The sequence below is a fragment of the Agelaius phoeniceus genome, chromosome 16, assembly GCF_051311805.1.
Source record: "Agelaius phoeniceus isolate bAgePho1 chromosome 16, bAgePho1.hap1, whole genome shotgun sequence".
NCBI lineage: Eukaryota > Metazoa > Chordata > Aves > Passeriformes > Icteridae > Agelaius > Agelaius phoeniceus.
The window spans coordinates 850253-874988 of NC_135280.1; the positions used below are offsets into that span (position 1 = coordinate 850253).

Here is a 24736-nt window from a genome sequence, read left to right on the forward strand (position 1 = left end):
TGTCCCTCGGGCACTCAGAGCCCTGCAGCTCCACACTGCTGGCACAAGGCATGGGCTCTGGGCTGCAGCCCTGGCCCCTGGGGTTCCTGAGCCCCCCAGAGGGTGCCCGAGCCCACCTCAGGGTTCCTGAGCCCCCTGCCATCATCACTTACTGTCACATTTCATGCCCTGGTGAATGAGCCCGTAGAGCAAGGACCCGCAGTGGTCACAGAAGGTGGGGCTGGAGTACGTGTGGATTTTGAATTTGTGCTTGCTCCGGGGGTCCTGGGAGGAAAACAAAGGACAAGGATTATGAACTTGCATCCAGTGCTGGCAAGGCAGCCCTGCTCTGCCCATTCCAATGCCAGCTGGCTCTGGAGGTGCTGCTAATGGACTTCAGTCAACTGCCACCGACTCGTGGGGACCCTTTCCAGCAGCCACCAGCATCCAGCTTTATTCCTCTTCATCTGTGTTGCCATAACAATGAAAAAGCAATGCACTGGCTTGCCTGGGGATTCACTGTTTTCCAATAACTCAGTCTTAGCATGTAAAAGACCAGGTGAAGGTGGTGGGTACGGACCAACAGAAGGGCTGGACACTGCCCAGCTTCCACGCAGAGCAGGAAAAGCCACCCGTGATTCCACCTGAATTAAACCTGCCCAGGAAACATCTCCTGTGCTCTGCTGCCAGCCCTTCCCTCACACTCCAGGCATTCAAGCTGCTTAGGGGATACTTTTCTCCTTTAAGCTTTCTTACAAGCAAGGGCAGATTTTTGCCCAGCAGCAGAGGGTGCAGACCCAGCAGAGCTCAGTTTACCCCTTGTGCAGGCACTGGGCAAACTCCTGGGCTCCAGCAAGGCTCAGCAGGAGTTGGAGCCAAACAAACCCAAATCATGGAATCCCAGCACTGGGACAAAGCACTGAGGCAGAGCAGGGGTTTGGGCTTTCCTGGCATGTTCATGCAAGAGAGGACATGAGACACAATGCTGGGGGCTCAGCAGAGCCTGGAGCAGGGGCTGGCAGGGGGGCAGCACAGGCCAGGGGAAGGCTCCAGCAGGAGCAGCTTCGTTTCAGCTCACGTTAATTGTTTGAGGGTTAGGGATGAGGCTCAGCTCCCAGCTCTGTCATTCGAGCTGAGCAGCTTTTTAATGGCCTGGAAAGCTGCCCAGGCATTAGCAGAGACACCTTTTCAGGACACTGTGAGCAGAGTAAATAAATAAAGAGTGGAATCAGAAGCGAGCTATAACATCACCTCCAATACATTCCATCCCCCTGAAATTCATTTCCCAGCACTGTTGCATTGGAGCCTCCAGCTGCATTAATCACCAACATTCTGCTCTAGTGCTCAGCACCACAGAAAACCCCAACGGCACCCAGGAGGGGGAAACCACCAGAGCTTCCTTTAACCTGGGCTGTGCCGTGCCAGGGATCAGGCACAGGCTTCAGCCAGGGCACTGGAACTGGAAATATCTCCCATTCCAGCCTGAGGAACGTGCTGGCAGACACAGCTCCCAGCAGGGCTGCAGCTGGCAGGGGAGGCTGAGGGATCACAATGAACCTGTGCTCTGTCAGGTCACAAACCCGTCCTCTGGGCACCCCAAACAGCCAGTCCTGCCAGTGACTCTGCAGGTCTGAGGGCCTTTGCATTCCTCAGACATTTATAGGAGAGCAGAGAATTTCAGCCTGGATTTTAGGCTAGAACAGGAGGTGGGGGAGTTTCTCCCCATGAAACTCAGGGCAGGCAGCCAGGACTCGACCTTGAGATGGTCTGGAAAGTTCCATCCCAACCCATGCCGTGATCCTGATTGTCCAGCAGTGTCCTGGGAGAGAGGAGCTCTCTGGCTGCCCAGCCCTGCATCCTGCAGAGCCCCCAGGCACAGCACAGCACCCCTGCACCAGGCAGGGCACAGAGGGCAGCAGCCCTGTGCCAGCCTGTGCCACCTGAGGCATCATCCCCGAGCTGCTGCACTCCCTTCCAGGAACAGAAACTGCTGCTCAGGCAAGCCAGAGCCTCAGTCATTCATAAAAAACACCAGCTCTGTGCAGGAGGAGGCAATTCCCACTCCATGAGAAGGATGCTGAATTCCCACTGGGACCCAGAGTTCGAGAAGCCAGAGCTGGAAAAGCAAAGAGTCAGAGCAGGGCTGGGCTCCCCCAGATCCCCCAGAGCAGGGCTGGGATCCCCCAGAGCAGGGCTGGGCTCCTGCCCCAAGCAGGGCTGGGCTCCCCCAGATCCCCCAGAGCAGGGCTGGGCTCCCCCAGATCCCCCAGAGCAGGGCTGGGCTCCTGCCCCAAGCAGGGCTGGGCCCCCCAGAGCAGCCCCCCTGCCCCAAGCAGGGCTTCCCCTCCTGCTCCCATCCCTGTTCTCAGACACCCCAGGCACAGGGGCACAGGCAAAGCTGTGATGGAGCAGCCAGGCCTGCAGAGCAAGAGCTGAGAGGGGCTCGTGTCACCTTGGCCAGCGCCTCAGAAAGTGCCAGAAAGTGGCAATTGTGGGGCTCATTTCTGAGCAGGGCTGAAGTGGCTGTACTGAGACTATTTTTGTACCACGGAGACAGGACTGACGAGAACACTGCGTATGCAGATGCTGAGACTTAAAACAAGAATGGTTAAAAAGAAGTTTGCCAAGAAAAGAAAAAGGCTCCACTCCTCCCCCACCAGCGCTGAGCCAGCCTGAGGAACGGGGCAGGAACAGATTTCTGTGGAGCAGAGCTGGAAATTGCCATGAGCAGAGCCAGAGGCCCAAACCTTCCCTTCCCTTCCCAAACCTTCCCTTCCCATCAGTGCTGCTGCAGATCCAGCACCCCCTGCAATATCCCAGCCCTGACTGATTGCATCTGAAGTTTCTCCTGCTTCCTTGTCTAAATAAGAATAAAATCCCTCCCTGTGAGGGTGGGCAGGCCCTGGCACAGCGTGGCTGCCCCTGGATCCCTGGAGTGTCCCAGGCCAGGCTGGATGGGGCTGGGGGCACTGGAAGGTGACACTGGAAGGTGACAGTGCCACTGGTCTCCCAGAGCCCTGGAGCTCCACATCTCCTGCAGCAGAGCCTCAGGAAGGGGCACCTGGACCCACATCGACAGCCAGGGGTGTTTGAAACCCCTGCACTCACATTTGCTGTGTTTGACAGAACACAGAGCCTTGCCTTCAGGATTAGGGGCTGCTGCTCTCCCCATCTCGTTGCAAAGAAAGCTTTAAATTATCTCTGCTGAAGAAGAATTAGCACAGTTCATGGGAAGAGACCATTTTAAAGGGAATTTCATAGTGATTTAAACAGCATAACAGCAAATACAACACAGCCACAGCTTACTGCCTGCACTCAACAAACCCTGGCAGGGACATAAACCCAAACCCTCACATCTGATCCCCACATTTCCCACGTGGAAAATCCCCTGGGCGTGCAGGGAGCAGCTCCCAGCAGACAGAAGAGGTCGGGGCTGCCTTGCAGGGCAAGCATGGATGGCAGGGGCTGGGGCAGGGAAGGGCACGGGCCCCACCACCCCTGCAGCCCCTCTGAGCTGGGCTCACAGAGCCTGCCCAGCCCTGAGCCCTGAGCCAGGCAGGGAAGGGCTGCCCAGGCGCTGGGCTGGAGCCATGGCAGCCTGGCAGGGGGAACAGAGGCGCTGTGGGGCTGGGCAGGCAGCAGAAGGCGCTGGGAGGGAGGAAGGCAGAGACATCTTCATCCCACAGGAGCTGTCAGCAGCAGCAGGTGCCTGCTCCAGGGGCAGATGGCACAGCAGAGGGCTGGAGGAGTTAATTAGCAGGACAACAGAAAGCAGCAAGCTGCAGGAAGGCTGTGAGGATTTGCCAAAATGCTGGCCAGGGCAGCCCAGGAGGAAAGGAGCTGGGATCCAAAGGACAGGAGCTGGGATCCAAAGGACAGGAGCTGGGATCCAAAGGAAAGGAGCTGGGATCCAAAGGACAGGAGCTGGGAGCAGGGATCCAGGACAGGAGCTGGGATCCAAAGGAAAGGAGCTGGGATCCAAAGGAAAGGAGCTGGGATCCAAAGGACAGGAGCTGGGATCCAAGGGACAGGAGCTGGGATCCAAGGGACAGGAGCTGGGATCCAAAGGAAAGGAGCTGGGAGCAGGGATCAGGGTCCTGTGCTCAGGGACAGCACCAGGGTGAGAGGGGGCCTGGGGCACAGCATGGGGGAGCCCTTTCCATGGAGAAATCCTTCCTGGAATCCTTCCTGAGGTTCTCTCCCCAAGCCACCGACAGGGACAATTTACACACAAAATTGAAATGTGGCTACACTGGCCCCTTACCTTCCCAGAGCTACTCTGATATTTATTAACACATCCTGATTAGATGACCTTTAGCAGGATCATGCAAAGAAGGTCATTTTAATGATTATTTTCTCTACAATTAAAATAATTATGCATTCTGCTAATAGCTCCAGCTATAATTAGGTTTGCCAAGTGGAATACATTACCCAGGCTGACTCTGGGTCCTGGAGCCCTCGCTGTGGGTCAGTCACACACGGGGGGGGCTGGGGGCTCTCAGCCCCTCCTCACCAGCTCTGCTTTCTTCAGGAGGGACCCCAGGCACACAGGACATCAGTGAGGAGCCCAGGCCCTGCCCTGCCTGCAGAGCTGTGCAGCACAAACACGGCCCCGAGTCTGCAGCACCCCTGGTTCCAGCCCCTGCTCCATTCCCTGCTGCAAGAAGCAATTAATCTTTCATTTTTTCCTGCTTGGAGACACTATCATGTGTAATTAGTCCTCTCTCCCAGATGGAAGCTCCTGCTCCTTGCCAAGGTTAAACACACAGCCACACTCCCACTCTGCTCAAGGAGCTCAAACACAGCCAGATCAAACAGAGACAGCCCAGGCTGGGAGCACAGACAGGGGCTCTGCCCTGCTCCCCCAGGCTCTCTGTGCACACAGCAGCCTCCAGCACCCCCTGAGCTCCCAGTGCACAGCTCCAGTCCAGTAATTAGGGTTTCCCAGCTGCCAAACTGCAAACTGTCGTGTAGAGCACAAGCACTGCGCAGGTACAAAATGCTTTTCTCCTCAATTCTCCAGCACTATGAAGACACAGAGTTCAAGGAGCGAAGTTAGGAGATATTTTGCTTTCAACACATTTTTTCTCCTTGGCTCCAGGCTGCAGCATCCCTGCCCTGCTGCCTCCCTCTGCAGCTCAGCAGAACCACCGGCCCACTGCAAGGCCTGGCACTGCAATAAAACCATCTCCCTTCTGTGGGGTTCATGTTCATAAAGATTTGCCAAAAACCACCCCTGGGAGCAGCAGAGCCCGGTGGCACTGGGGCAGCCCCAGCGCAGGTGGTTCTGGATCCTCACTGTGGGTACCAGCAGCACAGAGCAGAGGGAATCTCCAGCTTTGGGAAACTCCAGCTTTGGGAAACTCCTCCAGCTTTCATCATTCCCAGCACAGCCCCTGGCCCTGGCTCAGGGCTGGGGCCACCAAGGCATTGCTGGGTGCTGAAGCAGCTCTTCCTCTCCTGGTTCAAAGCCCCTTCAGGATTATATTATTATATAATTATAAATGAGATATACTATGGATATAATTCTGCTGCTGGAAGAGCAAGGCTGGCAGTGCAGGAGGAAGGAAGCTTGCCCTGCCTGCATTCCCCAGTGACAGCCCCTGGCAGAGGGGCAGGGACAGACCCAAGGGGCTCTGGTGGCCTTTGCTGAAGAGAGAAAAAGGAAAAAAAAAAAAAAAAAGAAAAGAAAAGAGGACAAAAAAAAGCAATAAAAGGGCCATTTTCTCCCTGCCTTAGTCCCAAGAACTGCATTCCATCTTCATTTTCAGAAGTCATGCATTAAAAGGTTGACAAGCAGTGATGCCCCTGGCCCTGGCAGTGCCATGCACAGGGAGCAGGGATGCTCTGGTACCCCTGCTCCTGGCACAGACCCTGGCAGTGCCATGCACAGGGAGCAGGGATGTCCCTGGCACAGGCCCTGGCAGTGCCGTGCACAGGGAGCAGGGATGCTCTGGGACCCCAGGTGACCTGGCACACACCCTGGCAGTGCCATGCACAGGGAGCAGGGATGCCCTTGGCACAGGCCCTGGCAGTGCCATGCACAGGGAGCAGGGATGTCCCTGGCACAGACCCTGGCAGTGCCATGCACAGGGAGCAGGGATGCCCCTGGCACAGACCCTGGCAGTGCCATGCACAGGGAGCAGGGATGCCCCTGGCACAGACCCTGGCAGTGCCATGCACAGGGAGCAGGGATGCTCTGGTACCCCAGGTGACCTGGCACAGACCCTGGCAGTGCCATGCACAGGGAGCAGGGATGCCCCTGGCACACACCCTGGCAGTGCCATGCAGAGGAGCAGAGATGCTCTGGGACCCCAGCCCAGCCTCACCCCTTGCTCCAGGCCCTGGCAGCTCCTGCCCCTGTCCCCACCTGCACTCCCTGCCTGTCCCTGGCACAGGGAGCCCTCAGGGGCTCCTGTCCCCTGCCTGGGTGACAGCAGTGCCACCTGCACCCCCTCCTGGGCTGGTGGCCTGGTGCAGGGAGGGCCCTGGGTGCCACAGCTGCCCTGGGGAGGCTGCACAGACAGCAGGGCTCAGGAGGGGCACAGCCACCAGAACAAACCTCTCCAACTGCTGCTGCCCCCAGAGCTCATCCCCCGGGCCCTGTGCTGTGGCCCTGCCAGGGCACAGCCCCATTTTGGGACACCAGGCGTGTTTAGCCTCCACCTCCCGCAGCCTGCTACGCCGCCTGCTCCCACCACTTCTATTTTTAAGGGTGAGAGCTGTGGTGCTCTGTCGTTTCCCCAATTCGAGCTCCTCTCTCCCAGCAGTTCCCCAAATTAGCCAGTCTCCACGGAAAAAGCCAGAGCCTGCCAGACAGACCCGAGTGCTGCTGGCAGAGTGGGCTCCCAGCTCCGCTGCCCCCAAGCCAGGGGATCCACAGGGAGAGAAATCCTGGGGAAACAAGGCTGGGACTCAGCTGGCAGGGCTGGGGCTTTTGTGGCTACAGGGAGAGAAGGACACTGGCTCAGCCCCAAAGGGAAACCTCTGCCTCCCCATGTTCCCTCTGCTCTGCTGAGCATAAGTCACTGCATGGTTTGAGTGCTTTAAGCATCCCAGAAACCCCTGAGAGTCCCCACAACTACAGAATCCAAATCCCTGAAGGGCTTTAAAAGCCAGGGGGATGTGGCAGGGAGGGAGGTGGGGCAGTGGTGGCCTTGGGAATGCTGGGGAATGGTTGGACTTGAGGATTCCTAGAGGCTTTTCCAACCTAGACCATCCCATAAACTGTGAAACAGCAACCCTGGGGTGCCCTCAGCCCAGGGAATGGAGCAGCATCTCCTGCAGGTGCTGCCAGCCCAGGGAATGGAGCAGCATCTCCTGCAGGTGCTGTGCAGCCCAGGGAATGGAGCAGCATCTCCTGCAGGTGCTGCCAACCCAGGGAATGGAGCAGATTCTCCTGCAGGTGCCCCCAGCCCAGGGAATGGAGCAGATTCTCCTGCAGGTGCTGTGCAGCCCAGGGAGTGGAGCAGCATCTCCTGCAGGTGCTGTGCAGGGAATGGAGCAGCATCTCCTGCAGGTGCTGTGCAGCCCAGGGAATGGGAGCAGCATCTCCTGCAGGTGCTGCCAGCCCAGGGAGTGGAGCAGCATCTCCTGCAGGTGCTGCCAGCCCAGGGAGTGGAGCAGCATCTCCTGCAGGTGCCCTCAGCCCAGGGAATGGAGCAGCATCTCCTGCAGGTGCTGTGCAGCCCAGGGAATGGAGCAGCATCTCCTGCAGGTGCCCTCAGCCCAGGGAATGGAGCAGCATCTCCTGCAGGTGCTGTGCAGCCCAGGGAATGGAGCAGCATCTCCTGCAGGTGCTGCCAGCCCAGGGAATGGAGCAGCATCTCCTGCAGGTGCTGCCAGCCCAGCCCAGCACAGGACCTGTACTTACATCCGAGGCAGGGCCCTTGTCAGCACCGGGGCAGGAGAAGGTGACGAATTCATGGCACCTCTTGTGCACCACGAAGCAGCAAACTGCAAAGAGAACACAGGGACAGGGTCAGGGCATGGCACCACGAGGGCCAAGAGGTAACAAAACAAACCACAGCCATGTGGATTTCTGAGCAGTGCCAGGAGGGTTTTTAAGCAAACCCCTGGCAGGTTTTGAAACCTTCTGGAATATCCCCAGGCATTTTGGTAGAACTGAACAGAACAAAGTGTCAGGCGCACGTCAGAGGAGGGCTGGGAACAATTCTGTTCCCTGAGCTCATTGTCACTCGTGGCACACGCTCTGAGGTCACTGCTGGGAATGAAAAGAGGAGAATCTGGCGCTGGCGGGATCTGAGCTGAAAAGTGCATGTGGCCAAAAATGGAAGATTGTACCGAAGGGAACAGGTGGGCAATTCCTCCCACAGCTCTGCTTTTCCCCAGCATCTCCCCAGCCTCCGTTTGCCAGACCAGAAGACGCGCACGTCCTCCTCCCCTCACACACGTCAATGCCAGCCTTGCCCTTCTGGGAGAGGGAAACCAATCCCCACTGCCACTGCCCGGGCTCCCAAGAGAGGAATCCAGAGCTAAGCCCCCAGCCCCACAACCACCAAACCCTTTCAGCACGTGTGCTCCTGAAGTTCCCAGTGCTGTTTCTGCAGTTTGTGCAGCCAAACTCTGTATTCCAAGGCTGGTTTTTTTCCCCAAATGCCAAACAAGCACCTCACCATTGGTGACAGACCGTAAAGAATCATTTGTCACTGTAGGTAACCTCAGCTGGTGGCACAGACCCTCCTTAAGGGTCTCAGCCCCTCTGGCCCGGCAGCTGGAGGTGGCAGCACTGCTGGGCTGGGAAGCAGAGGCAGCAGCTCACAGCCATGGCACCTCTGTCACCTCCTGGCTGCCAGGGCTGGCCTGGCCACCCACGCCCTGCGTGCAGCCCCAGGGGTGCTCAGCCCTGAGCACCCATCCCTTGCCTGTCCCACAGATGAGACCTCAGCTCCAGGAGCCAAAGGGAGCCCAGGGCACCAGCCCTGGTTCAGAAGGGAGCATCCCTGCCATGCCTGACCCATAGCTGAGATCTCTGCTGCAGGGCCCAAAGGGAGCCCAGGGAACCAGCCCAGGTACCACGCTCTGCCTGCCCCAGGGCTCTCCCATCTGCCACATCCTTTCCCAAGAGCTGCAGCTACACTGAGTAAAAGCCTCTGCAAGATGAGGAGCAGGGACTGAGGTTTGGAGACAGCACAGGAACCAAACTGAGCCGTGCAGGAGTGGAGCAGGTTCCAGTTGCAGCAACATGGGATTTTCCTAAGGAACAAGGAAAAGGCAAATGACATCAGCCATGAACCTCACAATCCTCTCTTTGTGCCCTGCCACATCCAGCTGTAAATTCATTTTCCTTTTCACATTTTCCATTGTGAACAAAAACAAACCCAGAAGGTTTTAGAGGCAGAACAGCTGCCAAGAGCTCTCTCCTCGCAGGACCTCTCACTTGCTTTTCTGAGTCAAACAAACAAACATTTTCTTGAAAGCATTGCTCACCATTTCTGTCATTTGTATATGGAGACAGAGGCATCTGGGAAGCAGGAAAGAAGGAATTAGAACTCTATTAGCAGGGATTTCTCCTGAAGTGTGTGCACAAACCCAGAGAGCTCCAGGACACCCCAGGCATGGGCTCTGCTGCCAGGGCTGGGCTCTGGTGGGAGCTGCCCATGGGACCATTCCCAGCTCTGCAGGGGAACCAGAGGCCATCAGGCTGAACTTGCCATGGAATGGATTGGCTGGGAAGGGACCTTAAAGGCCATCCCTGGCAGTGCCCAGGCCAGGCTGGACACTGGGGCTTGGAGCAGCCTGGGGCACAGGGAGGTGGCCCTGCCATGGAAGGGGTGGCACTGGGAGGGCTTTGGGGTCCCTCCAAACCAAACCATTCCAGACTCTGTGGTTCTAACCTGTGCAAGGATAATCCTCTGGAAGCTGGGCAGGCAGAACCTCCCTGCACGTGCAAGGCAAAGCAGAGCTCTGTGCCCCAGCAGCCCTGGGGGCTCTGCCCCTAAGGGAGCTCCCCAGGCCCTGGCAGGATCCCCTGGAACCCTCCCCAGCACTCAGGTGAGTGCTGCAGCCATGCACAAGGCAAACAGGGGGAATCAGGAGCAGCATCTCAGGGCAGCAATCCTGCCTCAGCTCCCATGACCTGCCCATGGATGTGAGGAGGCTGAGAGAACTCCCCACTGCCATCACACTTCAGCAGCTTCAGCCCATGTCTTTGTCAGCTTAGAAAGCCCAGCACGAGCAGCAGCTTTCCCAGGTCGCTAATTAGACAGTTAATTTGTAAATCTTATTATTTGGGTAATAAAGTTATCAAATCCCACTGCCTGGCTACAAACATCCCAAGCCATTTGTACACAACAAGAATGGAAGATGAACCTTCCCCATTCCTTAGTGCACAGTGCAGGAGGGTTTCCTGGCCCTAAACTCTCCTTTAGGGCCTGATCCACTGCGGGGCTCTGTCCTGGGAGGAGGGAAGGACACAAACCCTGAGCACAGCAATGCTCCACAGCCCCAGGACATTTGCTGGGATGCACATTTTTCACAGCAGCCCCAGCACAGTGTCTGAGATCTGAAAATGTTTGCACCAAAACATCAGGGCAAGATCACACACCTCTGTTCCCTGGGATCCTGACACAGGCCTGGGAGGAAAGATCTCCTGGAAGGGTGGGTTTGAGAGCCAGGAAACCACAACAGCAGCAGGGCATTCTCAAACCCTAGGAAACGTCTTGTTGTGGAGGATGAAACGAGAGAAAATGCTAGAAAATGCTAACACAGTATTGCTTCAATATATATACATATATATATATATATATATATACACACAGACACACAGAGAAAGGAATCTTGGCTTAAACCACTGCTCAAAAACCCTCCAGAAAAACCATCAAGCAGTTTCCCTGCCGATTCCCCACTGATTCCAGAGCTGCCAATCAGAGGAACCACATCAAAATGTGTTCCAGGCATTTGAAGGCTGCAGAACACACATTGGGCTGCAGCTCCAGCAGGGCTGGGTGTCCCTGGGCTGCAGGGGCCAGGCTGCAGGGATGCAGGGGCCAGGCTGGGCAGGGATGCAGGGGCTGGGCAGGGATGCTGTGGCCAGGCTGGGCAGGGATGTGCAGGGCTGTGCAGGGATGCTGTGGCCAGGCTGTGCAGGGCTGTGCAGGGATGCAGCTCCGAGCAGCAGCTGCTGCATGCCTTGGAGCCCTGCTGCCAATTCCTGCAGCAGCTGCAGGAGCAGCCCTGCCAGCCCAGGCTGCACACACACATCCCCTGCTCCTGCAGGATGTTCCCTCCTCTGCTGTTTCCACCCTGTGAGCAGGCTCAGGAGCGTTCCCTGCCATCCCTCACCTCACACGCTCCCTCTCCCCTCACACTTTGCCCAAAGGTGCCCAAAGATTCGCCCTCAGAATACAAAACCCCTCCTAGGCTGGGGTTTGTGCCCAGGAAATGCCCTCAGAGCCCTTTGTCTGAGCTTCAAGCTGCTTATACCAGCACCAGGCTGCCCTGGGAGCCAGCCCAGCCCAGCCCAGGCATTCCAGCAATGGGAAAGGCTCAAGGCAGCACTTCCCTGGCAAACCCCTGAGCCCACCCTGAAGGGCAGCCCTGGCGCCCAGGGCAGGAGCAGGGTGACAAATGCCCGGGTGCCCTGCTGGCTCCCAGCTGGCACAGGAGGTGGGGCTGGCCCCATCTCCTTCATCTGCAGGAGGGCACCCAGCCCTGCCAAGCAGCTCCCTGCAGGGGCGAGCTCCATTTGGTGCTCTAATTGCACCGCATGAGCGCCTTGTCCCAACGTTCTGGAGAAGGGAATCATCCATTCCCCATGTTCTGGAGAAGGGAATCATCCATTCCCCAACGTTCTGGAGAAGGGAATCATCCATTTCCCCATGTTCTGAAGAAGGGAATCATCCATTCCCCATGTTCTGGAGAAGGGAATCATCCATTCCCCAATGTTCTGTGTTCTGGAGAAGGGAATCATCCATTCCCCAATGTTCTGGAGAAGGGAATCATCCATTCCCCAATGTTCTGGAGAAGGGAATCAGCCATTTCCCCGTGTTCTGGAGAAGGGAATCAGCCATTTCCCCGTGTTCTAGAGAAGGGAATCATCCATTCCCCAACGTTCTGGAGAAGGGAATCAGCCATCTCCCCATGTTCTGGAGAAGGGAATCATCCATTTCCCCCGGTCCTTTGCCAAATGAATAATTCAGGGCGGTGGCTCCTGAGCCCAGCCCTTCCCAGAACACACATCCCCACCAAGGGAAGCCTTTGTTCCTCTCCTCAGGCCAGGGAGAGCTCTGGAAGCACCGGGAACAGCCTTGGATACAGCGTGTCAAGTGAGGGAGACAGATGGAGAGTTAACAGAGACAGAAGAAGGTTCAAGCAAGATTCATCTAAAAATCAAAGCCAGGGAGGAGTTCAAGCATCCCCAGGGAGCTGCCGGAGCTGAGCTTTGGCAGATGGCTCCAATATCAGGGAAGCTCAAAGATTATTTCGAGCATATCTCAGTGTGTGGCTGCTCCCTTCCAACCTGTGGATATTCTCATTTGGAAAACGTCTCCGCTTCCCAAGGAACAACAGCTTTAGGAAACAGCTTGGAATTCAGATTAGCAAAACTGAAGGAAACAAAATAACACCAAAAAATAAAGAGAAAATGACATTTTAAGGGAGCTTTGTGCTGCTCCACCCACGCTGGGCAAACCCCCGGGGTCAGAGGCACCACCCGGCCCTGGTGAGGCACCAAAATGTGCCCCAGGCAGAGCTGCCCACGGCTTTCCTTTCCATGCTAAAAAATCACACTCATGACATCAAACAGAGGCAGTGAAGCATGGTAATCATAAAATAAGGGGAAAGAAGGGCTCCAGGAGGGGAAGTCCTGAATTTCTGACAGCGCTTTACAGCTTTTAATCACTTAGAGCACACAGAGAGAGAAGCTGAGCTAAAATTTGTGCTCTTTGGATTTAATCCCCAGCTTTGGTTAAAAGCTTTCTGGGGTTCTTACAGCACAGCCATCGTCAGCTCCTCAGACTTGAGCTGTTTTCCCACTGTCAGCTCCAGGGAGACAGAGTGAAATCCCAGCTGTGATCCTCAGGGATCTCTGGGCAGCACCAGGAACAGCTCCAGGGATGGGGGCGTGACAGGGGGCAGGTCCGGGATGGTGGGCTGGGTGCTCCTGGGCTGGGGGACAGAGGCAGGGATGTCACCAGGGGCCCGGGGATGTCACCAGGATGGGGATGTCACCAGGGGCCCGGGGATGTCACCATCAATGCCAAGCTGCAGCAGCACTCTGCTGTCACAGCTGGGTACAAGTGGCACCTGCAGCCTCTGGGGTGAGCCCTGGCCAGCACAGCTCCTGTGAATCCAGTGTTCTCAGTGTTCCCAGTGCTAACAGCAGCCCAGCACTGGGCAGGAGGGGCAGGGAGGCTGCTGTGCCTCTGTTCTCAAAGGGAACTCTTTACCACCCCTCTTTTTTCACCGAAAGGGGCTGAGTATTTTGGGCCCAGCCACGTGCTTGTAGAAGGACTTCATGAACAAAACACCCCGAGCCGCCTGCAGTTTTCCATGAAATACCAGAATGAAGTGACAACATCCTCTGCATGACAATGAACGAGCTGGAGCCAGCGGGATGAGCAGCATCAATCATCCCCAGCAGGGGAAGGGGAGTGGGTGGGGACGGGACCATGGCAGCAGCAGAGCTGGGATGGGGAGAGATCCTCACTGTGCAGAGACATCCTCACTGTGCACAGAGAGAGAGAGAGAGAGACCCTCACTGTGCAGAGAGAGAGAGACCCTCACTGTGCAGAGACATCCTCACTCTGCATAGAGACCCTCACTCTGCACACAGAGAGATCCTCACTGTACAGAGAGAGATCCTCACTGTGCAGAGAGAGATCCTCACTGTGCAGAGAGAGAGAGAGACCCTCACTGTGCAGAGACATCCTCACTGTGCATAGAGACCCTCATTCTGCACAGAGAGATGCTCACCCTGCACACAGAGAGATCCTCACTGTGCAATGAGAGAGAGACCCTCACTGTACACAGAGAGAGAGAGGGAGAGAGACACTCACTGTGCAGAGAGAGAGACACTCACCCTGCACACAGAGAGACCCTCGCTGTGCAGCACCCAGAGCCACTGCAGGGACAGGGCCAGGCTGCAGGGCACAGGGGCTGGCCCAGGTTCCATGGCTCTTGCTAGCACAGGAACCTGTGCCACATTTGGATGCGGCTCCTCCACCCAGGGCATGCCACAAGTGCAGCTCCTGCTTCCTCTCCAAGTTGTCTGCAGCAGGCAGAGCATGCCAACATCCACAGACAGCCTGGGGGAACAGCTCTTGCCCTGTGCCTGTCCCTGTTGTTATCTTATTGCAAAAGCCCCATACCTTCTCAGTGATTTCTCATGGGCACCTCCTCACAGCACTGACTCCTTCACAGCACAGCCAACCAACCCCAGCTCATCTCCTCACCCCGCTAACCCACTCTTCTGTAGCACTCATCATTATTAAGCACAGCTGTAACTTGTTAAAAACAAGTTAAAAACAAGCCTGTTCCTAATCTTTAGTAATTGGTACAACTGCAGCTCCTCAAGTGTGAAACCCTCTACACCATTTCCTTCCATTCCATCCCTCCACATGTCCCAGACCCTGCAGGTGCCTGGCCCACTCCCACCACAACAGAAGCCATGGAGAGGAGCCTCAGAGGGGCTGTGCAGCGTGGGGTGGCCCCAGAGGATGCAGGCCCCACTCCCCAAACACAGAGGCAGGGCTGGAGGGGAGCTCCAGGCCCAGAGCAGGCCCTGTTCCCCTGCAGGCTCCTCTGTCCCTGCCCAGGCCAGGGCAGCTCCCGCCTCGACAGGAGCCAGAGGGGAAGGAGCTTCCCCAGGCCCTCATCACAGCCAGCTCACACTGCAGCAGCTGCAGCAGCATCAGGAAGGTTTTTGAGCTGGAATTTGGTTCTTTCCATGCTAACAATCCCTCCTAGCCCGTCCCTAAAGGCCTGGGTTACGAGCCCTGTGATCCGAGGGGAGTGGCACGGTGAGAGGGACACGCTGGGCTGCAGGGGACAGCCCCACACCTGGGTCACCGTGGCCAGGGCAAGCAGGGACACTGCTGATGAGGGAGGAGGAGCAGCCAGGGGCTGAGGAACAGCCAGGGGCTGGCCAAGGTCAGGCAGAGCAGAAGCCCCTGAATGCAGAACGGATGGACAGAGCGGGTTTGTACCTCAGACAAGTGGGCACAGGCAGCAAGGACACCCTCTGAGCCCAGCCCCGACCCCAAGGAGCTGGGCTCTGTCCTTGGGGACATCCCTGAGGACACCCCTGGGGCCTGCAGGCAGCTGCACTCACCCACAGCCCACACCAGCCCGGGACCAGCCCCAGCCCACCACAGCAGCCTCAGCTCCTGCAGCAGGCAGAGGTGAAAAATAAGCACTGAGTGATTAATCAAAGCCCCGAGGGAGCAGATTAAACGGTCCTGGCAATTAGTTCTGGGTTTCTTAGGAAGGCACTGGAAGCCAGTGGAAAGCTGCTGCAGTCCCTGAGGATGAGCACCAAGTCCTCCTAAAACCCTGCACCAGTTACACAACTGTGGCGATGTGTTAAATTACAGATGGTCTCAATTAAAAGTGCAGAGATGGAAAGGACGCTCGGAAAAAAAAAAAACCAAACCTCCACATGAGAAGAAAGAGAAGATCATTAAAAACTTGGCAGCCTACTTTGACTCTGGTGACCTGGTAATTTAATATTGTAATTGAAACTGCGGGTCAGGCTCCTGAGAGCAGGGAGAAGGACGGGAAGGGATCCCGGCAGGATGGGTGCTGCCCAGAGGAGAGGGCAGCATTAGGAGAGGGCAGCCCCAGCACAGATAACCCCCAGCTGGCTCCCACAGCTCCCAGCCCCAGCTGATCCTTGCTTTGAAGCCATTCCTTTCTGTCACAGCGTCTTAATCCTGTTCCAGGCAGATAAAAACCCAGTCCCCAAAGTGCTAATAATGCAACTCAGTTAAAGCTGGATTTTGTAGCTTATCTCCAAGACAGAGAGGGGAACTTCACTCACATCTTCTTCCTTGCATCCCCTCCTTCATCCCCCTTAATTTTGGCTATTCTGAGCACTGTCTAATTTCCAAAAGCAGAGCCCGAGTGGCACTGCCCAGGAGCACTGCCTGCACCTCCAAACAGGCCAGGAGGGGCAGGGACATCAGGCTGGGGAAGTCTTTGAGCACTCAAAGGGTCCCAGTTCCAGCTGTGCCTGCAGCTGGCGCCCACCCAGGGACAGGGACACCCTGCAAGGTGAGAGGACTGGGGAGCCCTTCCAAAGGGGCTCTGCCAGAGCCTCACCTTCCCTCCAGAGGGTGACCAGTGAACCAAGAGCTGGGGTCCAACACCAGCCCCCAAATGTGAACAATTTCAGCTCTTTGAACAAAACCCCATCAGGAGCAGAGCATCAGCCCAGAGTCAGGGCACAGCAAGGGCTGGGAGCAGTTTATACACTGCTAAAGAGCATGGGCTGTAATCCTGCTCCCCTCTGCATTTCTAAAAACAGCCACTACACTGCATGGTCCCTTTGCTTTCCAGGAAGTGCAGAAAACAAAAATAATCATGAACACAACAGAAACATATTTTTTTGTGTCCGATATGAAGAGTAATGACTTCCCTGCTGCTGCCTCAGGCTTATTTTCAGCTGGCAGCATCTTAGGAGGGCTCGTTCTCCACACACCAAACAATGTTTGAAGGGTTTCTTGAACACCCAGGAACGTGAGCAGCTCGATCCAACTACAAGGGAAAGCCTCAATTAGCCAGGGCCCTGCTAAGGTGAAGCTGCCTCCAGAGGGTTTTTATTTGGTGTTGCACTTGTGTGGCTGTGCACAGCCCTGGCTTCCCAACACCGAGCACTGACCGTGTCCCCTGTGCCACCAGCACAGCACAGCAATCCCTGGCATGAACCTGGGGTTTCAAAGATCCCTGCCAGTCCAAACGTGCCCTGGCAGCACTGTGGGCACAAGCAGCTCCTGCCATGACAGCCTCCTGTGCCCACACTGAGCAAAGGGCCCTCAGACCATCTCAGGATGCTTCTCTGGGCTCTCTGTGCTGCTGTGGGATGTGTTACTGCAGCCCCTCCCTGCTGCTGCACGGCACAGCCTCAGCCCAGGGCTCTGACACAGGGCAGGGCTCCCTTGGCCCAGGACAATCCCCTGTGAGAGCAGCTTGAGCCCAGGGCTCTGCAGCTGAGGGGGGTTCTGGGGGCCTCAGGGGCTGGGCACTGCACCCCCTGCACCTCCTGTACCCCCTGCAGCTCCAGTCTGTGCTGTGAGGAAACTCCCACGGGATTTGTCCTGGGACAGCCGATCCCTGCAGCGCTGCCTCCCACCAGAGACAGGGAGAGCAGGGCAGGCAAACACAGCACAGGAAAATCTCAGTGGTCTGGAAAACTTCCAGGCCAGGGAAAAAAAACATTTGTCAAGCACGGGCCTTTCAGCACGAGAACAAACAGCAGAGCTGGGGAGAAAGGGCAGGGCCAAAGCCAAAGAGAAGGGAGGGAGGGATGGATGGAGGGATGGATGGATGGCAGGCAGGCATACATCAGGCATGGACAGAGCTGGGCACAGAGCTGGGCACAGAGCTGCAATCCCCCCCAGTTTTGTTCCAGCAACAACCCAGCTCCTCCCTGCAGTCAGACCTCCCCAAAATACAGCCCTGCACAGGGGCTGGGTGATGGAGCACTCCAGTCATGGCTGGGGCACCCAGAACCTGCCTTCCAGCTGCTCTCAGCCCTGCTCAGTCCTAAACCCGAGGGAGGGAGGGAGGGAGCTGCCAAGATAAGAACGCTGCCACTTCCTGTGCAGGAAGCAGCAGCTGCAGGGAGGGAGGGCTGCAGCAGGGCACAGCCCAGCACAGCCCAGCCCAGCACAGCCCTGCCCAGCACAGCCCAGCCCAGCTCTGCCCAGCACAGCCTTGGGCCACCCTGAGGATGCTCAGCCCCGGCTCCTGCTCAGGGTTTGGCTTTCCCTGCTGCTCATCCATCCTCCCACTGAGGCAGCCCCTGGCCAAGCCCTGGCCCAGGGCTCACCCCGACTGCCAGCCCAGCCTGGCTGTGCTGGGGGGGCTGTGGCACCTGGCAGACACGGAGAAGGCAGGGAGGGAGGCCAGGAGGGAGGCCAGGAGGGAGGATGCTCGCTGCTCTGCTGGGCCCCAGCCAGGAGGGGATGCTCACTTCCCTGCGAGCTTTGCCAGCAGCAGCAGAGCCCTCAGCACTGCCCTGGCAGCTGCAGCCCCTGGCCACAGGCAGGGGAGGGCATCTCTTGGCTCCCCTGCCCAGAGAAGGGGCCCTGTCTGCTGCCAGGCTGCACAGCACCACCTCTGCTCCAAGGCACTGCAAGGGCTGCAGCTGGCACCGAGCGCCCGCGCTTGGCACCGTGCTCGATGCTCCACGGACAAGATATTAAAATAACATTTCCAACATGCAGATTTACTGTGCCTGCTCCCCCCTGCTCCAGCCAGAGCTGTTCAGAGCAGGGTTTTATTGATGCTGCCAGACAGGCAGCACAGAGCTGGAGGAGTCACCTTGCTGTGGGAGGAGTGGGCAGCTCTGTCCCAGGGATCTGTCTGTCCCTGTCCCAGGGATCTGTCCCTCCCTGTCCCCAGCTGTCCCCAGGGAGGCTCTGGGATGCAGCAGCGCGTGGGATGAGCTCAGGAACCTGCTCAAGGTGATGGCCCTGATGGAGAATGGGACACAGGAGCACCAGCCCTCGGCCAAGGTCAGCAGGGAAGGTGAAATCAGACACTACCTGCAGGATCACATTAAGGGAAGGGTTTTAAAACACATTGCTGGGGAGGAGGAAATCAAACCTGCTCCATGGTTTACCTTATTTTAAAAGAAATGATCCTTTAGGTGAATTTTGTTGTAACGAAGTGGCCGAAGCCTTTGCCTTCTGCTGTCCTAAAACCTCCATCAGCCCAGGGACTGGGTTTGCTGTTTGTGGGGAACAGTCCTGTGCAATTACACACCACTGGCTCCATGAGAACGTTATCTGGGCTGGCAGCTCGAGGGGAGGAGGGCAGGGGAGAGGAGAGGAGCTGTTTTATTTCATGGAGCCCTGCAAAGGGCTTTCCTGGCTCACTGTGCCCGTGCACGTCCCTGCTGGCAGTGGGACTTTATTAATGCTTACAACATGCCCTACTTCCTAATGCAGCTCTGTCCCGCTGAAAGAACCCATTTGCATTGTTAATGACATTTGGAGAAGCAATTTAGCAGATCCCCAGCTCGCCAGGCTCCAGGGCCCTCACCCAAAGCACAGGGATGCAGCCCCAGAGCTCCTGCCAGCCCTGGTGCCAAGAGGGGACATCCCATCCCAATCCTGTGCTGGCACAGCACCCACCCTGCCCCAGCCACCGTGCCCAGAGGCAGCTTTACATCCAGTCTGTTTGAATAAGGCAGTAAAGGGGAGAGCTCCATACATAACAGACTAAGTGGGACAATAAAAATCTGTGAGCTCGCCCAAAATGTCTCCCAGCTGTTCTGCAGCACTTGAGAGACACAAAATAGGGCAGATTTCAGAAACACTGAGCTGTGTGTGCCCAGCCATGTCTGCAGCTCTTACTGGCCTCTCCCCATGCGCTGAGCAGATGAGCAGAGGAGCCTCTCTGCTGACCCTGAGCAGCTGCCAGCACAGCCAGGATGAGAAGGAGCAGAAGCTCCTGGTAACCCCTTGGAGGCTGCAGCTCCAGCTCCCACATGGGCAGCAGCCCCCAGCTGTGGGCCCACCTTTTCCATGCCACCGGTTTGGTTTTTGGAATAAAACCCTGATCTTGAGCAGAAGGGACACCCACCCTTTCCCTGGGACACACTACAGGGCCAGCACCCCAGCTGCAGCAACTGCATCCAGAATCCCAGCAACCTTCCCACCTGGAGCTTCCCCTTACAAAAGGAAGGGCAGCATCCCCAGAGCACCAGCCTGGTGCCTGGCAGCAGCTGCAGAGTGCAGGGGATGCTGCAGGATGGATGGATTGATGAGTGGAGGGATGGATGATGGAGGGAGGGAAGGATGGAGGGAGGGAAGGATGGAGGGAGGGATGGATGATGGAGGGAGGGAAGGATGGAGGGAGGGAAGGATGGAGGGAGGGAGGAAGGGATGATGGAGGGAGGGATGGATGGATGATGGAGGGAGGGATGGATGATGAGTGGATGATGGAGGGATGGATGATGGAGGGATGGATGATGAGTGGATGATGGAGGGATGGATGATGAGTGGATGATGGAGGGATGGATGATGGATGGATGATGAGTGGAGGGATGGATGATGAGTGGATGATGGAGGGATGGATGATGAGTGGATGATGGAGGGATGGATGATGAGTGGATGATGGAGGGATGGCCCCAGCCCTGCCCCGCCGCTCCTGCAGGGCCCTGCAGGAGGAGCAGCGCTCCTGGGAGGTTCAAGGCTGCCTTAACCTTCAGCTGCTTTACCTTCAGCTGAGCTGCTGGGCTCGCACAAGGAGACACGTGCCCAGCTCCTCGGGGGGAGGCTCCCCCTCCACGCTGCCCCAAAGCCACTCTGAAGCTCTTGCCAACACAAACCTGCGAGGGTCTGGGCTGAGAGAGCCCAGGAGAGGCGCCCGTTGGAGCAGGTGCGATGTCAGCCCGGTTGGCAGCGCTGTCCCTCACACCCATCCCCAGTGACCGGCCCCAGCTGCTGCCCTTCCCCGGAGCCGCTCGCCGCGCCAGCCCCAGCCCGGATTGGCAGCTGCTCGGGGGCGGCTTTCCATCTCCGAGCGCACGGCACCCGCTCCTCAGCACATGATCCAGCGATAAATATTTGGAAAGATCTGTTATTTTTACATAAACAGTCACAACACATCGCCGAGCTGGGGAAAGAGCCGGCTCCGGCTGCCGAGCGCTGCTCCGGCCCCGCTGTCCCCTCTGTCCCCTCTGTCCCCGCTCTCCCCTCTCTGTCCCCGCTCTGTCCCTGCTCTGTCCCCGCTCTGTCCCTGCTCTGTCCCCACTGTCCCCGCTCTCCCCACTGTCCCCGCTCTCCCCTCTCTGTCCCTGCTGTCCCCTCCCGCCCGCCCGGCACCGCACCGGGAGCTCCCGGCTCGCTCCTCCCGGCCCGCAGAGCCTCCCGGGGCATCTCGTAAGCCTCCCAAAGCCGCCCCAAAGCTTTGCAGGAGCGCAGCTCCGTCACCTCTCCCATCTCCCTTTGCACAAAACCACAGAACGGCTGAGGCCGGAGGGGTTTCTGGAGGTCACCGTGTCCCAGCGCTGTGCCCACCCAGGGCAGCCTGCCCGGACCATGCCCCCCTGGCCTTTGAGTGTCTCCAAGCAGGGACGCCCCACAGCGTGCCTGGGCAGCCGCTACCAGCCCTCCCCTTGTCATGGGGACAGGAAAACCTCGGGCTCACCCTCCCTTCCCGCTGCAGCTCCCGGTGCTGCCATCCCAGCACCAGCGGCCCGGCAAAGCTGCCAAAGGCTCCCGAGCCCCGCAGCTCCGAGCTGGAACCAGCCGGGTCCCTCTGGAAATCAGTGCCTGCACCACAGAGAGCCTGTCCCGAGAGGGATGGAGGCTGGAGCCGAAGGAGGGGAAGCAGGTTCAGCCCAGGACCCCAGCTCACCGCCAGCCACCCCGAGGGAAGCTCCTCTCTGCCCTTCGGCCTCTGGAACACCAAACACCCCCCAAAAGGTGCCTCCCCAAAAATTCACGCTTTGCACCCTGCCAGGATGCTAATTCACAGCAAACTGCTTCTCAAATAAACCACATTGACACGGCGAACCTCCTCCTGGACTGCACCTTCTCCTGCCTTACATCGTCCTCCAGGACCTTCCTCCCCTGCCATCCTCACCTGCCTCGCTGCCGGGCCCCGTGCGGCACCCACCCACCTGCGTCAGCTCTCTGCCAGCTGGGGGCCATTCATAACAATTACCTCCTAATTCCCTTTCATTACCGCCTTATTCGGGATGGCAAAGGCTGACCCCAGCATATTCAGCTCGTTAATGGAATTACAGCTCCTTCCGGGCAGGGAGCAGCGAGAGTGAGAGAGTGAGAGAGAGTGAGAGCTGCAGCCCCGGATGCTGGAGCTGCCCTGTCCCTGTCCCCTCTGCAGGAGCTGCTGGAGCTGCCCTGTCCCTGTCCCCTCTCTGGGAGCTGCAGGGACAGGAGCCCCGGGCTCCAGGGCTTTGCCTTGGCTCAGGAGCAGCTCTTGCCCCTGTGCCCAGCTCACCCTGGGCCCTCACCCTGCCCTGCAAGCCCTGCCACGCCAGGATCCCTCCAGAGCATCCCTGCAGGTCCCTGGCATGCAGGCTGCAGCTGTGGGGAGCTGCAGGCTCACCCCACACCCAGCAATGGCCAGAGGGGTCAGGGGGTGACCAGGGAGGGCTCGGCTGCTGCCCCAGCCCTTTTCTCTCTGGGCTGAGTGTTTGTGTTTCCCCACAGCCCTTTTCTCTCTGGGGTGAGCGTTTGTGTTTCCCCACAGCCCTTTTCTCTCTGGGCTGAGTGTTTGCAGACCCACAGCCCTTTTCTCTCTGGGCTGAGTGTTTGTGTTTCCCCACAGCCCTTTTCTCTCTGGGCTGAGTGTTTGTGTTTCCCCACAGCCCTTTTCTCTCTGGGCTGAGTGTTTGAGTTTCCCCACAGCCCTTTTCTCTCTGAAAAGGGTGTTTCTCAGAGCGTTTGCAGACCCACAGCCTCTCCTCCCTGCCAGCCCCAGCTCCTGCTGCTGACCCAGCTCCCATGCTGGGGTCCAAGGGCAATACTCACATCTCCCCTCAGAGCAGCTCTGTGCTATGAAGCTCTAACCCCACACAAACCCTTGTGCTGCTCCTTCCAGTGCTGCAGCTTCCCAGAGGAGCGGGGGTGAGTGCTGGGGAGCACAGGGGTCTCAGGAAGGGCTGGAGCTGCAGCCCCAGCACAGCCCTGGTTCCATCCCCACCTGAACGAGCCACTGCTGTGCAGGTTCAGAAAGCAGGAAGGGGTTTCCAGAAGCAAAAGAGGGTGAGGAAGCTCCCAGGAGCAGCCCCAGCTTCTGGGGGTGCTGTTCTGACTCCACAGTGCCCGTTCAAGAGGGCCAAGTTCACCAATTTCAGCCGGGCTGATGTGACTGCACATCAATTCCTCTGGAGCTGCTTGCTCCATGGCCAGGGCTTGGCCTACATGAGCTCCCCTCACTCCTCCAGCAGCGAGGAAGGAACGTTCTGGATGGTGTTTGTCAGAAACACCAAATGTAAAGCAATACCAGGAGCGCTGAGCATCTCCCCAGTCCTGCCAGTTACAGGCTGGTTAAGGCCTCCCCTCCTGTACCTGCCACTGGTGCACCTGACAAAGAGCAGCCTCTGCACTGGCAATTTCATAGAAAAATATCCCAAATATAAATTGATGCAATATTAGGAGGCAAAATACTCTCTATGGCAACCTGAAAGGTCTTAATTATTCCCGCAGGTGGCAGAGGGAGCAGCCCCACACACACGGAGCTGGCAAAGTGGGCTTTGAGTGGGTATTGAGGGGAAAATCTCATTCAACCCCGAGAGAGTTCAGGCAGCTCCTTCAGCAGGGAAAGATCCTTGAACTCCCTGCACCGCCCCAAAAACTATTGTATTTGTGACTTCAGATCCATCTGAGTGCCTCAACCAGCAGGGAGAGGGAATCAAATGAGGTTTCCCACTCCAGAACGCCCGTTCCCGTGGCAACAGCAGCCCTGAGCTGGCTGGGAACTGTGGGATGGGGCTGGGATGGCACCTGGGGTGCACAGGAACCACCAAATCACAGCAGGCTTGGCTTGGGAGAGACCCCAGAGCCCACCCAGCACCACCCCTGCCATGGCAGGGACACCTCCCACTGTGCCAGGTGCCCCAAGTCCCATCCAGCCTGGCCTGGGCACTGCCAGGGATCCAGGGCAGCCCCAGCTGCTCTGACACCCTCACAGGGAAGGATTCCTTCCCAACATCCAACCTCAGCCTCCCCTCTCAGAACGAAGCTGCTCCCCCTTGCTCCACACTGTGTGTCCATGCACAAGTCTCCCACATAAAGCACATGCCAGGAATCCCAAAGCAGCAGGTTTGTGAAGATGGGCTCTGATGGCTCAGAACAGAAGGGCCAGTGGCAGCTGCAGGGAGGAGAAGGTGTTCAACCACCACTGGAACAGAAATTGCCTCCAGGGAAAAAGCCTCCAGGTGGGCACACTCGAATTGGGAATTACTGCTGCAGGAATGCTTCCTTTGGAAATTATCAACTCCCCAGAGAATTCCTGACCAGCTGGTAAGACAGTGCTTAGACATCATTATTTCTACAAATACAACAACCAGAAAAAAACCACCAAAAAATCCCCAACAATCAATGTTCAGCAGAATCAGCCTGAAGTCAACTTCCAGGAGAAATTTGCTGAGTAATTCTGGAGCAGAAAAAGCTCCTTTTTATTTATTCCCTGTGAGGGTGCTGAGGCCCTGGCACAGGTGCCCAGAGCAGCTGGGGCTGCCCCTGGATCCCTGGCAGTGCCCAGGCCAGGCTGGACAGGGCTTGGGGCACCTGGGGCAGTGGGAGGTGTCCCTGCCATGGCAGGGGTGGCTCTGGGTGTTCTTTAAGGCCCTTCCAACCCAAGCCATGCCATGAGCTGGCAGCTTTCCTCCCCCGAGCACTCCTGCTCCCTGCAAACACTTTCCACACAGTCATGGATGCAATTTCATTCTTCCCTTGAGAAAGATCCAAAGTTTTTGTCATTGGGCACATGTGACTGTGCCCAGAGAGACAGGAGCACAGCTCTGAGCTCTGCCAGGCACCTGGGCAGAGCAACACCTCAGCAGCCACCTGCAGCTGGCACCGGGCACTGGGAGTGC

The 24736-nt window shown here is 57.5% G+C and overlaps 1 protein-coding gene across 4 annotated transcripts in view; it reads right to left on the reverse strand.

Annotated features, from left to right (window-relative positions):
* The window catches only part of PRKCB (protein kinase C beta), a 96739-nt gene that overhangs the window by 49600 nt on the left and 22403 nt on the right, over window positions 1–24736 (reverse strand). For all 4 annotated transcript variants that reach the window (XM_077186665.1, XM_077186666.1, XM_054643481.2 and 1 more), the window contains exons 3-4: window positions 7853–7935; window positions 153–264 (exon numbers count right to left, since the gene is read on the reverse strand). In XM_077186665.1, coding sequence (XP_077042780.1) covers window positions 153–264; window positions 7853–7935 — 195 coding nt within the window. The remainder of the gene's footprint in view (window positions 1–152; window positions 265–7852; window positions 7936–24736) is intronic.